This window comes from Ruditapes philippinarum, unplaced genomic scaffold (assembly GCF_026571515.1).
Source record: "Ruditapes philippinarum isolate M1 unplaced genomic scaffold, ASM2657151v2 ctg1965_1_1_1_1, whole genome shotgun sequence".
Lineage (NCBI taxonomy): Eukaryota > Metazoa > Mollusca > Bivalvia > Venerida > Veneridae > Ruditapes > Ruditapes philippinarum.
The window spans coordinates 60,281-73,131 of NW_026867129.1; the positions used below are offsets into that span (position 1 = coordinate 60,281).

Sequence of the window (12,851 nt, forward strand, 5' to 3'; positions counted from 1 at the left end):
ATTCATTTTAACGGTTTTGATTTTATCTTTTCGACATCTTTGCAAATTAGGCACTTGATATGATTGGCAACATACGAGACGCTTTTAACGAGCTTCTGGATGAACTTGATTGGATGGATGAGCCGACAAAGGAGCTTGCAAGAGAAAAGGTTTTATCATAAATATTCAGTATAGTAGTAGGAATTGTAGCTAAGCAACAGGAGATCTAGTAAACACAAAGTTCACACATTGCTCTTTTGCGACTATACATGTATATTATGATTAACAAAAATAATTATGTTAGTCTAAATTATTTTCTATGTTTTTATTATTTCTTTTTTGTTTGAGTACTATTTATATTTCTAGTTAGAATATCCATGTACATAATTTATAGGGTAATACTCTGGAAATGTGAATGTGTATTTAGTAGTTCAAAACTTTAAATAGTTTTTAAATTTGGGAAAATATACAAGTACATTAATTCTGAGTCTGAGACATGCCGCTTTCAAATTGGATTTATCTTTTTCAAATATGATGAAATAAAATCAAATAATAATTATAGTTTAAGTGATTCTGAAATAGAACATATTTATACTGAAATAATGAATAAATAAAACAAAATATTTCATTAGTTATTTGGATTTCAATCCCTCTAAATTGAGAAGGGTGAGAAAATGTGCAGCCTTACCTGGACTCGAACCCAAGATCCTCGAAATACCGTACCGCGGCTCTACCGACCGAGCTATCCGGTCGCTTACACATCCTCTTCCCTTAAAGTAACAGTTCTGAACCGTGACAAAAACATAACTTAATTACAATTTGACATACTACTATGTATGCTTAACCTGTCACCTGCTGAAACCATCAGATATAGAGACAGGCCAGCATGTACATTCGGGCATTCCGACCAGGCTCTGTAATGTTGTTCAATTATATATTTATAGCTCAACGTTTCATGTTTTTATAGTTTCGTGCCTTTGGCAGTCATCAAATGGGGTTGATTAAGTAAGGGGGAATAACTAATACCCGATTTTACAAAAAAAAACTTTTCAAAAAGGGAGACTATACATGTTATATATACTATAGAGATCAATCATACATATTTTTTATAATCAAAATCCGTTAAACTTGGGATGGCGTGTTCCGAATAAAAATGGCGTGTTCCGAATATAATTGACGTGTTCCGAATACAAAGCAGGGCAAATCTATTACACAACATCAGCAAGGTAATGGGTAATTTGAGTAATTTGATTTGTTGTAGGCTAAAGCAATGAGGGAGTGGATTGGCTATCCTGATGACGTCATTATTGAGGAGAAAGTCAACGAATTATATGAAAATGTAAATTCAGCTTCAAATATTTCTATAGAATTCACATGTAGCACATTCATTATTATGACAATGAATATTTATTTAAGGATGTATAATGAAGTGGGTGCATGACTAAGTAGCTATCGCGTCTCCAAGAATTGCTGGCAACGTTGATTTAAGTCCCGCCAGGGCCAGAAATTTTATACTCATTGCTTAGTACTGGTTCGTTCCAGGAACGGATTCGAGAGTATCTATGTAAGCTTATAGCTTTCTTCATAACCGGAATAAAATTGTTTTAGAATAAAATATAAACTAATATCTGATGGCAGTATAATGCAATATTATTGATCTAATGTCCCAAGGTGTCTTTAAACAAAATAGTCCACAGTAGAAAAGGTTTCAGACTTCTTTTGATTACACCTGCGCATTGTTGGCAGTGATAAATTCATTCAGCCGTGTATATTACGCCGCCCCTACCGGTCCCCCCAGCACCGGTTTGGTCAGAACTATTAAAAGATGAGAATGGTTGTCACTCATCAGTTTGCGACAGTAGGGAAAGACGGACATCGAGCTAAATATCAAGCCAACTGTACCGGCTTTCAATTGTTGTTAATCCATTTTGTAAAAATGATTGAATCAGACCAATTTATTCAGACACAAAACATGCTGCTTTACTATTTTGTCTTGAGAAACTAAATGGTTATATTGTATATTCTTATGCAGTTTTATTGGCGTGAGAACTGGTTTTTTTCAGGCTACGATTGACAAAAACGAGTATTTCAAGAATGTGCTGAATAATTTGAAGAATTCCGCCAAATCTGGTCTACAAAACCTGAGGATTAAGTACAACAAGAATGTGTAGGTTAAAAATTAATCAAAATGATAATGTGATTGTATACGGTTTCGTCTGTTACAGTCAGCTAGCTTTAACTATATAACTGAAACTTATACATGTATAAATGTATTTTCGATAATAAAAGTCTGGGGAAAGTGCGATCCATCGGGAGCATAAATCACAATAAAATAACATAAAAATTGCAGACCCGGTTTGATTGAGTCTGTTAATGAGGAATAATGAAAACATGCATAATCCCTCATAACCCTCTTGCACCGACATGAGCGGTACTCAATTTTCAACACTTAAAAGTGTTGAAATCAATGATCCCGAAAGACTAGAAAGATATAACAACACTGAAGTGAAGTACGGGTCAAACATTTTTACAGCTGCCATGACACCTGCTCTTGTGATGTTTATTAATCTGGAGAAAAAGTGATCCATCGGAAGCATTAATCACAACAAAATTACATAAAAATTGCAGATTGGGTTTGATTGATCTTGTCACCTTTTTGTTTATGCAGCCAAAAGAAACCTTTTTGCTTTTCTTTACAATGTAATGTACTTTAAAATGTCATTAAATTGTAGTTCTCTTTTATCCTTGTAGTCATTTTATTCACATGTGAATCAATTGTCACATGTAAATTATCTTTCTTTAAATCTCGCTGCTTTTTAAACAATTATTTCAGATGGACAACCCCTCCGTCTACAGTGAATGCATTTTACAGCTCTATACGCAATAACATAAGTAAGTTCTTTATTAAGAGACATGTTTTAGACTTAAAATGATAACCAAGCTTTTTGCTTTTAAATGTTCTAGACTGTTGTTGATGTGTATATTTATGCCCATCAAATTTTAAATGTTCAGAGCACAGGTAAATTTCAAAATACGTTTACTTTTTGCAGTATTTGCTTCCACAATTCATATTATATTCAAAAAGCCACTTGGCTCACGGAAATATCTATAAATATCATTCAGAATATATCGGTTACGTTCATTTGATAAAATGAGTGGGACAGTTTTTTTTATATTTTAGGCAGTTTTTCATACCTTATCCTATTAAACATTTCTTATTATCAATAATTGATTAATCACCATTTAGTCAAACTTTTGAAATTAAAATCTAATTCAAGCCAACGACAACGAACAAATGAGCATAATGTCACTTAAGATTCATTGCACAAATTACATACCGGTGCTGGGGTGTGTGAGAATTTATCATGATCTTCACGCTCTACATGAACACACATAAAACAAGTAATAGACTGTTCCAAAAATGAAAGATGTACAAGTCTATTGAAATAAAAGACATACTCCCTAATGAACTCATAGAAAGGCAAAGTTGCAAATGTTGCAGGCTCGCGATCGGTTTGATTGAAGTTGTTCATGGACGGTACTGGAAATTGCTATCACCTCCTAGCACTGGCTTTAATCACACATTTAGGGTTGCGTTCATTGAACACCGCCTTTCCTTGTTGATCTTGTTTATCATATTTTAGTAGAATACGTACAGTTATGACAATTTCTTTCATTTAATATCAAATTCTATACAAATAATATCAATATGGTTAATTGCAATGCAAAGTTATTTAAATTGATGTCATAAGTAATATTTATATTTTTAAAACATTGCAATTTTATTTACTTTACAGTGTTCCCTGCTGGGATTTTGCAGCCACCATTCTATAGTAAAGATCAACCGAAGTAAGAGATGTAGCATAATTTATTATTACTTAACTCTTATCAATAGACTCAATCTAGAGTCTACGATTTTCGCAGATTCATATAATCTACTTGTTCTCGAGGAATTTCCGCTTTTCAAAATACCAGCAACAAAAGATAAAAGTATATTTAGGGATTGTTGTAAAATCTAGATTAATTTTTCAATAATAAACACACAAATGATAAATCTTGCTTTATGTACGAGCGTACATATGATCTTTGTTTGATGTTTCAGATCGATGAATTACGGTGGCATAGGTGTTGTTATCGGGCATGAAATCACACATGGCTTTGATGATAGAGGTAATCTAATTGTGTAATATGCTTTTAACATCTTTATAAGTGATATTATGCTCATGTTTTTCATTGTCAAGTTGAGCTGAATTGTCTATATATTTCAAAAGATTGGCTGCTAAAATGGTGATTGACCAACAGTTGATATTGGACAATGTTTGCGACAAAATATAAATTTGCCTTAAACAATAAAAAGACTGCCACATGCTTTTTATAATCTGAACATTAACATTAACACTTCTGACGGATACTTACAGAAATTTCCTATCATTCATGCATTCAGTAAATTATGAAATTGTAGGGAATCATGGCAAAATTTAAACTTATTTTGACTTTCACATGTTCACCTACTATATACCATTGGTTGGGCGTAATGTCACTTTAAGGTGCTTAATTAAAGGACTTTCAGACATATCGGTCATATATTCAGTAAGAACTCAATACATTTCTACGATGAAAGAATTTTACTAAAAAAATGAGCATAGTATATCTATAAAGAAAGCAGAATGTAACATTATTTATACAACAGGGCGGCAGTATGACAAGAACGGTAATCTACAAGAGTGGTGGGACGCTTCCATTATTGCAAATTTTAAAGACAAGGCAAAGTGTATTGTTGACCAGTACAATGAATTTATTGTACCAGAAGCAGAACTAAATGTAAGTAATAATTGTTTTATTGTATTATTGTGGCTTGGGTTTGTCAGGGGCTGCGTCCTGTGAACATTGCATTTGCCTTGTCGAGCCTTATTCTCGTCTTAAAGATATTTAATCTGAAATAAATGTCAGCGTGATATTGGCATGTATGCATTTATTGAATTCAATAAATGACAGCGTGATATTGGCATGTATGCATTTATTGAATTCAAACGTAGGAACACAAAAACGGTTGAAGAGAAACAAATGGAAAGTATCAGAACAGAAAAGAAGTTATTGTCTCCAGTATATAGCACATCGTCGAATCAAAACATTCATATGTACAAACCAAACCCAAAATGAAACTATTTTTTTTACTTTAAAACATTAATTACTAAATATAGACATATATGGAGACAGGTTAAACCAATAAACCAATGGGTTATACTGAACATTTTGTAATTATCATCGGTGTCAATGTTGATTTTTGTGGAAAGATACTGTGTTAAGTGATAAAGTGATATCTTCTGAGTCGAAGTAATGCAATAACAATGTCAAATACGTTTATTAAAGATACATCATGATCTAGTTTGATATTTGAAAATTAAGACAGAAACATTTATTAAATATGTCCTGTTTAAAGTTGAACATCAATAAGAGAAAAAAATGTGTGTTTCCTTGTTAAAGAACTTTTCTATTAACCCATTGAGATGTATAAACATTTACTCTAACATCATTCATTGTGGTATCATTTGTAAGTAACTGATTATGTATGTACAAATAGAGTGTAATCAATTTTATTCGTCCATAAATAACAAGGTATAACAATATGAACTTTTTGCCATAAAATCATGTATTATGAATCTGTGTTTGTGATATTTTCATTAAGTATATATTTATCACATCAATGCAAAAGGTACGATTAAAGTAATGTTTGTTATAACTTCAGGTAAATGGTATTAATACACAGGGAGAGAACATTGCTGATAATGGAGGGCTTAAACAAAGTTTCCGGGTAAAACATTCATTATTATATAATCATAATATAGAGATTCACTTTACTCTTACCCTGCTGGTAGCGGAGATATAATTAAAATCACGGTTTAATTAACTTTCTTTTATGCCGTATTGACTTGAGTTTAGTCAAGCTGCTGCGATAATAACATTTGGTGTAATTGAATAAGTTTCCATTTTGAGTTTGCCTCAAAAATGCGAAAGTAAAATATCAAAAGGAAATTACATGTTGATTTGTTATTAAAAGGATTGACTGTCAGTGTGTTTTGTAAGATTTGACACCGTCGTCCATACTTTGCCTTGTTTCGTCGTCCTGTTTTTGTTTGGTGTCCTCCTGGGTTCCTTGCTTCTTGCCGATGGTCCAGTGTTGCAGGGTCGTGTGGGGGTTGCGTTTATTGAACGACGCCCTTCCTTGTTGATCTTGTTTTTCATATTTTAAATTTGTTGCGTAGATAGAGTGTTTAGTTATTTATGCACGCTGTTTGTATTTATCCCAGGCATACAGAAAATGGGTTGAACAACAGGGGAGAGAGGAACCTTTGCTACCGGGACTCAATTTTACAAACAACCAACTGTTCTTTATCAACTTTGCCCAGGTATTATATTTTGATAGGCTTTTATACTTAACTTTTGACGTTATTTATTTTCATTTTTGGGCGGAGGAGGGGTGGGGGTTGCATTTCCTTAACACTTGCTTTCATTTTATGACATTTACATTGTACAAGTTACCTAAAGTATAAACTAAGCTAAATGAAGTCTTCGTTCCAATGTTTTTATATTTTGTATTATGCTAATACTTGAGGATCAAATAACGCTTAAGCCGGTGCCGGGGGGGGGGCGTGTGAGCGATGTTGCACATTACATTGCCTCTTATGAACAGATTCAATTAAACTGAATCTGAAATTGTCAGCTAATAGCTTTGTTTCTATTGCTGTTGACCTAAGCGTTTTGTAGACAATCGAGAAACATAACAACTATAACACTTTGATCGCTTTATATTTTACTCTTTTATCATCTGATTTATAAATGTCATTAAAATCATTAATAGTACTGACATAATTATAACTGGATTATTAGTTATACATTAAATAATTTGTATATTTAGCTATATAATAGCTTATATGATCCGGGTCGCAAGGTGGTTTTGTTGCTAACAACCGTTTATACGCGATCAAATATATATAGCCTGTCAAACATCTTTATAACAAATCTACAATACAGCAAAATAAAATAATTTTGGTGAAAAACGAAAATAACTTAATAAAATGACAGAAGTCGTGCATATAGAAAAATTATAGATATGTATGAACGCCATTCTTAGCCAATGAAAAGTGACGTTATCAACATGCAATACAATTATATACAGCAGATAAAGCCTATCTATGTATATTACTAACCTTTTTATCATGCATAATTTAAATTCAAAAACTTGAAATCCTGTGAGAGAAAATAAAAGTAATCAAGTATCAATAGCAGACGCGGCATGATTTCAGATTTGAAAATGTTATATTTCAGATTTGAAAATGCTGTATTTCAGATTTGATTTGAAAATTCTATATTTTAGATTTGAAAATGCTATATTTCAGATTTGAAAATGTTATATTTCAGATTTGAAAATGCTGTAATTCGGATTTGATTTGAAAATTCTATATTTTAGATTTGAAAATGCTATATTTCAGATTTGAAAATGTTATATTTCAGATTTGAAAATGCTGTATTTCAGATTTGATTTGAAAATTCTATATTTTAGATTTGAAAATGCTATATTTCAGATTTGATTTGAAAATTCTATATTTTAGATTTGAAAATGCTATATTTCAGATTTGAAAATGCTATATTTCAGATTTGAAAATGTTATATTTCAGATTTGAAAATGCTATACACAATGTACATGTATTTCAGATTTGAAAATGCTATATTTCAGATTTGGTGTAATAACATGCGTAAAGAAGGTATGATAAATTCCATAAAAAACGGCGTACACAGCCCGGGACAGTTCAGGTTGGTTATATGTAAAATATAATAAGTTTGACGAAACTTCATATGTGGTAGCACAAAAAAAAATTGTTATTATTTTGTAATTATAAAGTTTTAACGTTATTGTGCCCTATATGCTCTGTACTGCCGAGCATCTGTGAGGATTTTCACTTATTCCTTTGGGGATTGTGCAACTGGTTGTCTCTGATATATTTTTAGATACTGGTGTTGTTTTTCTAGGGATAATAACGCAAACGTAAAAATTTAAAACCCCTATAGCAACAACAACACGTACTATATAAATCCGAATTTCTTCTTGTTCTTGGTTTTCTGGTCTTAAAGAGTCCGCTCATTCTTAATCTATTGAGGAGCTCGTGCATAAAATGTTTTCTAATTTAAAAAAAACAACGCATTTTGTCGTTAAGTGAAACCGCGTGTTCGTACATTCATAAAGTCATGCGATCTCACGAAAAAAGAATACTGAACTTTCCCGAGAAACATTCTATGTATGGGTTACTAACCAGCTTGAGTGGACTACACACTTTATCCAATATTAAGTATTGAAATATTTTTAAAACGATAAATGAAAATGCAACTTGGAACGTCTTTTGTATTGGCTTTCTGTCATCAATAAGTCACGTGGTATAAGCACCATGAAAAACTGTTTTGCTGACTTCTTTATTAAATGTACTTCAATCTAATTGATTTGTTTTAAAAATATCTTTCTCGGTGTTACTACAAATAATTGTTAAAGTTTTTTATTAAATATTCAAATTTGCTGAATAAAAAATAATTGTTTATGTTTTTTTGTGTTCTGCATTTAATTTATAAACAATTAAAGCAGCACGCCTCCAGATTCATGCTTATTTTCATGAAAATTTGTAAATGTATTTAACAGTATAATATTGTGAAGTAACCAAAAGAATGCAATTTACACATTATCAATGACACTTACGACCCATGTAAATTACCATAAAGAGGTCAAAAGATGCTAAAAATTGCCCTTACTGCATCAGAAACGTAGTAGAAATATAGTTATAAATACTAAAATATTCGGTCATTAATCGCACTTAACATGTAAATTATTACTATAACTTTAAATCTTTATACGTTTCCACATTTTTCTCAGGTTTAATTTCATCAAACTATTTTTTTTCTCAGGTTTGATTTGATCAAACTATTTTTGATCACCCGGAGGCGTGCAGCTTTAAATGTAATGCACGTATAAACGGCGATATGATAAAATCTACTCGGATCAGTTATCTCCTGCATCCCACCTGTGTAAGATTAGATTATGCTACGAAAATGACGTCATTGATATTCCATTAATGAACGCTGGTTTTAATTCTTCTATTTCAGGGTGATTGGAACGCTTCAAAACTCCCGAGATTTTGCGAATGCTTTCAGTTGCAAGAACAATCACTACATGAACCCTCAGAACAAATGCTATGTGTGGTAAAGATGGTGATAAAACAGAATAACTCGAGCTGTCAAGCTCGCCCAATAAGCTTGATCGTGTCATTTAAAGGCCCATTATGCCTCAGAAATGCCTTTATTTTTGTTTTTCAAAAGCGTCTTGTTTTTGGTGTTATGTTCAAGTTTTTCAAAAAGCTTAATCATTGACCAATTATCAGATTTATCTTTTGCTTCTGTTGCGTTTTGGTAATTAGTGCAGGTATAGTGATATTTGGTATTTTGTATGGAAGTCAAAATACTACTGTGTTTACATTTTGCTACTTTTATGACAAGTAATTTTATATCCAGCGCTGCTTTCTTCAGGTACTAAGCATCTAACATGCCTTAAAACCGTTACTTAAATGTTATGAAACGAAAGTTTGCTCTTCCTAAAAATGAAGAAGAAGAAAAAAAAAATGTTTCTGAGGCATAATGTGACTTTAAAAAAAGAACGTACATTTAGAGTGCCAGAATGATTATAATAATTCTCAATAAACTTGTTTTTTTGCAATGATTGAATTAAAATTAGCATCACTGAATGAAATTTTCAATCCAATGAAGGTTGTGTACTTTTTTGTTCTTGCCTTACTTTCTGTGAATCTAGTTTTCTTTATAAAAAATGAATAAAAAAATATAAACGAATTTTTAATAGAGTCAATAAAATCATTGAGAGAAGTATTTTCAAAAAAGTATATAGATCTCCCATGTTTAAATGAAATATTTTAATGCTATTTGTCATATGATTATTATATCTACATAAACATTATTATTTTATTTACTAATTTCTATGTTTATTTCTCATTCATAGTTCTTATTTCATATTCTTATTCCATACTTCAGTAGATATTTCACATTCTTATTTCGCATACTTAAGTCACATCCTTATTTTATATACTTCAATAGATATTTCACATTCTTATTTTACATTCCTATTTCATCTATCAATTTCGTATTCCACATACTTCAGTACATATTTCACGTACTTATTTCATATTCTTATTTCAAATTCTTATTTCATATACTTTTTCACATTCTTTTTTTTTTTTTATTATTCTTTCTTTCTTTTTCTTTTCTTTTCTGTGCTACTTTGGTTACCTGCTCAATGATGACCGTAAAACATGCACAAAAGGTAAAGTTTTATATTTGTTTAATTTAATTGCTTAGTTTAATTTTAATTTTCCTTGTCAGTCGGGATCAATGAATACAATTCTTAAGTGTTGAAAACTGAATATTGCTTCAATCTGACTAAAGTTCAGATCTACTTAAGTTATATCTTTTATTTATTATTTTATTGTGATTCGGATTTCTTTTTTTTTTCTTTTTTTTCAGTTTCGGGCGCCCAGTTAAGGGGGTAACCCCATTTATTTTCCCCGTCATTGGCATAATAGGGGTCGAGGAGCATCCTCCTATCAGCCTTACAATAATATATATATTTGATTTCTTACAAAATAAGAAGCAGTATAGATAATGTGAAAAATATACAATTCGCAAAGGTATCATTTACTTGTCCGAAAAACGAAAAATGACAAGGTTGAAAAGCGAGTTAACTCTTTATGAATTAAATCTATAATTTCAATTGAGTTGCGTCCCATACATTAAAGGTAATATTCATACAAATTACAAATATTTTAAAAATTCTGTCACTGAATCGTCTTTATTTCTACATTTGTATTCAAATTGGTATTTTATATCATTGAACAAATTTCTTAACAAAATAGGTATTGGTTGATATGAATAATTATGCTTACAATTGTTACGATATTTCCAAATTGCCCATTTGGTTTCGAATATAACAGTATTGATCAATTTATCATTAATTGCGTGTTCAAAAGATCCAAAAAGTGCAGTAGATTGGAAATTTGAAAAATCATTTTCCAAAATTTTAGCGGACTTAAGTTTTTGAATTACATATGTCCAAACATTCTTAGAAAAATCACATTCCCAAAAGAGATGAAACAAAGTTTCTCTGTGAGATTTACATATACAACATTTACCGTCAGATAAATTCATAAGAGACAGCTTGTGTTCTGTATAAATAACATTGTGTAAAAATTTCCACTGAAATTGTACAGCTTTGCATGAAGAAAAAGAATCATAAACGTGGCACCATATTTTACTCCATGGTAACTCCATATTAAGTAAGGTTTCCCATTTACTTTCACTTTTCAATTTACCAGTCTTTTGATTCCATATATGAGAAATTTGTTTTATTTTAATATTTTCAGGCAATATTTTTGTTTGCGTCTTGCTCGTTAAGACAATATCGTCTAAGTGAGTGTAATTCGACACTGTTTCATAATGATGTTCTTTTAAAGCAGTTATATACATTTTAGGAATGCTCGATTTGAGAATATGCCATTCGGCAATCCAGTTTCGCTTACATTTTAATTTCCTTAAAAGAGTGTCTATGCTAATAAAATTATTATTTTCAAAGTCCCAAATATCTTTTAAAAACAATATATTACTTTTAACAAATGAATTGAAGTAAAGTGTTTTCTTGCGAAAACGAATTTCAGAGTTACAAAAAAGAAATATATCTTTTACATCGGACAGAGACTTTGGCTTAAACTTCGCTTTAAACCGACACCAATTTTCGAGAGCGGATTTGTAAAACGTACTTATGTTCAATTTGAAAGGTAAATTTTCTAATGAGGAACATTTACATAGAAAATAATCAATTTTATCTTCTCCATTAGTATCATATTTTTGTAAAAAATATTTTCCTATTGCGTTCCAGTTCTGTATGTCAGAGTGTATAATTTTGTATATTGTTTTAACATCCAGACTGGCTTGAATATTTGAAATATTACAATAGTTAAGGCCTCCGTCTTTCAGGTCAAGGAGAATTGTGCTTTTTGAAACTAACGGTCGCTTATTGTCCCAAAGAAAATCGCTCATAGTTTTTTCTATTTCTTCTATGTATTTTGTCGGTATACCGCGCGTTTCAATTTCAAAATTAACTAGAGGATGCTTTTGTAAAAAAGCGCATGTCTCCCCCACTGCACTGTGACCTTGACCTTTGACCTACTGACCCCAAAAACAATAGGGATCATCTGCTCTATAAGACCAATCATCCTATGAAGTTTGAGGGCTGTAGGTCAAAAGGAACTCTAGTTATCATCAGGAAACGAGAAATTGACCAACGGTCACTGTGACCTTGACCTTTGACCTACTGACCCCAAAAACAATAGGGATCATCAGCTCTATAAGACCAATCATCCTATGAAGTTTGAGGGCTGTAGGTCAAAAGGAACTCTAGTTATCATCCGGAAACGAGAAATTGACCAACGGTCACTGTGACCTTGACCTTTGAACTACTGACCCCAAAAACAATAGGGATCATCTGCTCAATAAGACCAATCATCCTATGAAGTTTGAGGTCTGTAGGTCTAAAGGAACTCTAGTTATCATCCGGAAACGAGAAATTGACCAACGGTCAGTGTGACCTTGACCTTTGACCTACTGACCCCAAAAACAATAGGGATCATCAGCTCTATAAGACCAATCATCCTATGAAGTTTGAGGGCCTAAGGTCAAAAGGAACTCTAGTTATCATCCGGAAACGAGAAATTGACCAACGGTCACTGTGACCTTGACCTTTGACCTACTGACCCCAAAAACAATAGGGA

The 12,851-nt window shown here is 31.7% G+C and overlaps 2 protein-coding genes across 5 annotated transcripts in view; both read left to right on the top strand.

Moving 5' to 3' along the window:
* Window positions 1–10,256, top strand: part of LOC132734929 (neprilysin-like) — a 36,545-nt gene extending 26,289 nt beyond the window's left edge. For all 4 annotated transcript variants that reach the window (XM_060721813.1, XM_060721811.1, XM_060721812.1 and 1 more), the window contains 11 exons: window positions 51–149; window positions 1,241–1,318; window positions 2,043–2,146; window positions 2,813–2,871; window positions 3,777–3,828; window positions 4,082–4,149; window positions 4,670–4,800; window positions 5,726–5,791; window positions 6,288–6,386; window positions 7,715–7,791; window positions 9,127–10,256. In XM_060721813.1, the coding sequence (XP_060577796.1) occupies window positions 51–149; window positions 1,241–1,318; window positions 2,043–2,146; window positions 2,813–2,871; window positions 3,777–3,828; window positions 4,082–4,149; window positions 4,670–4,800; window positions 5,726–5,791; window positions 6,288–6,386; window positions 7,715–7,791; window positions 9,127–9,226 (933 nt within the window). In that variant the 3' untranslated portion in view covers window positions 9,227–10,256. The remainder of the gene's footprint in view (window positions 1–50; window positions 150–1,240; window positions 1,319–2,042; window positions 2,147–2,812; window positions 2,872–3,776; window positions 3,829–4,081; window positions 4,150–4,669; window positions 4,801–5,725; window positions 5,792–6,287; window positions 6,387–7,714; window positions 7,792–9,126) is intronic.
* Window positions 1–12,851, top strand: part of LOC132734932 (SH3 domain-binding glutamic acid-rich-like protein 3) — a 125,056-nt gene that overhangs the window by 36,187 nt on the left and 76,018 nt on the right. The gene's annotated exons all lie outside the window — the stretch shown is intronic.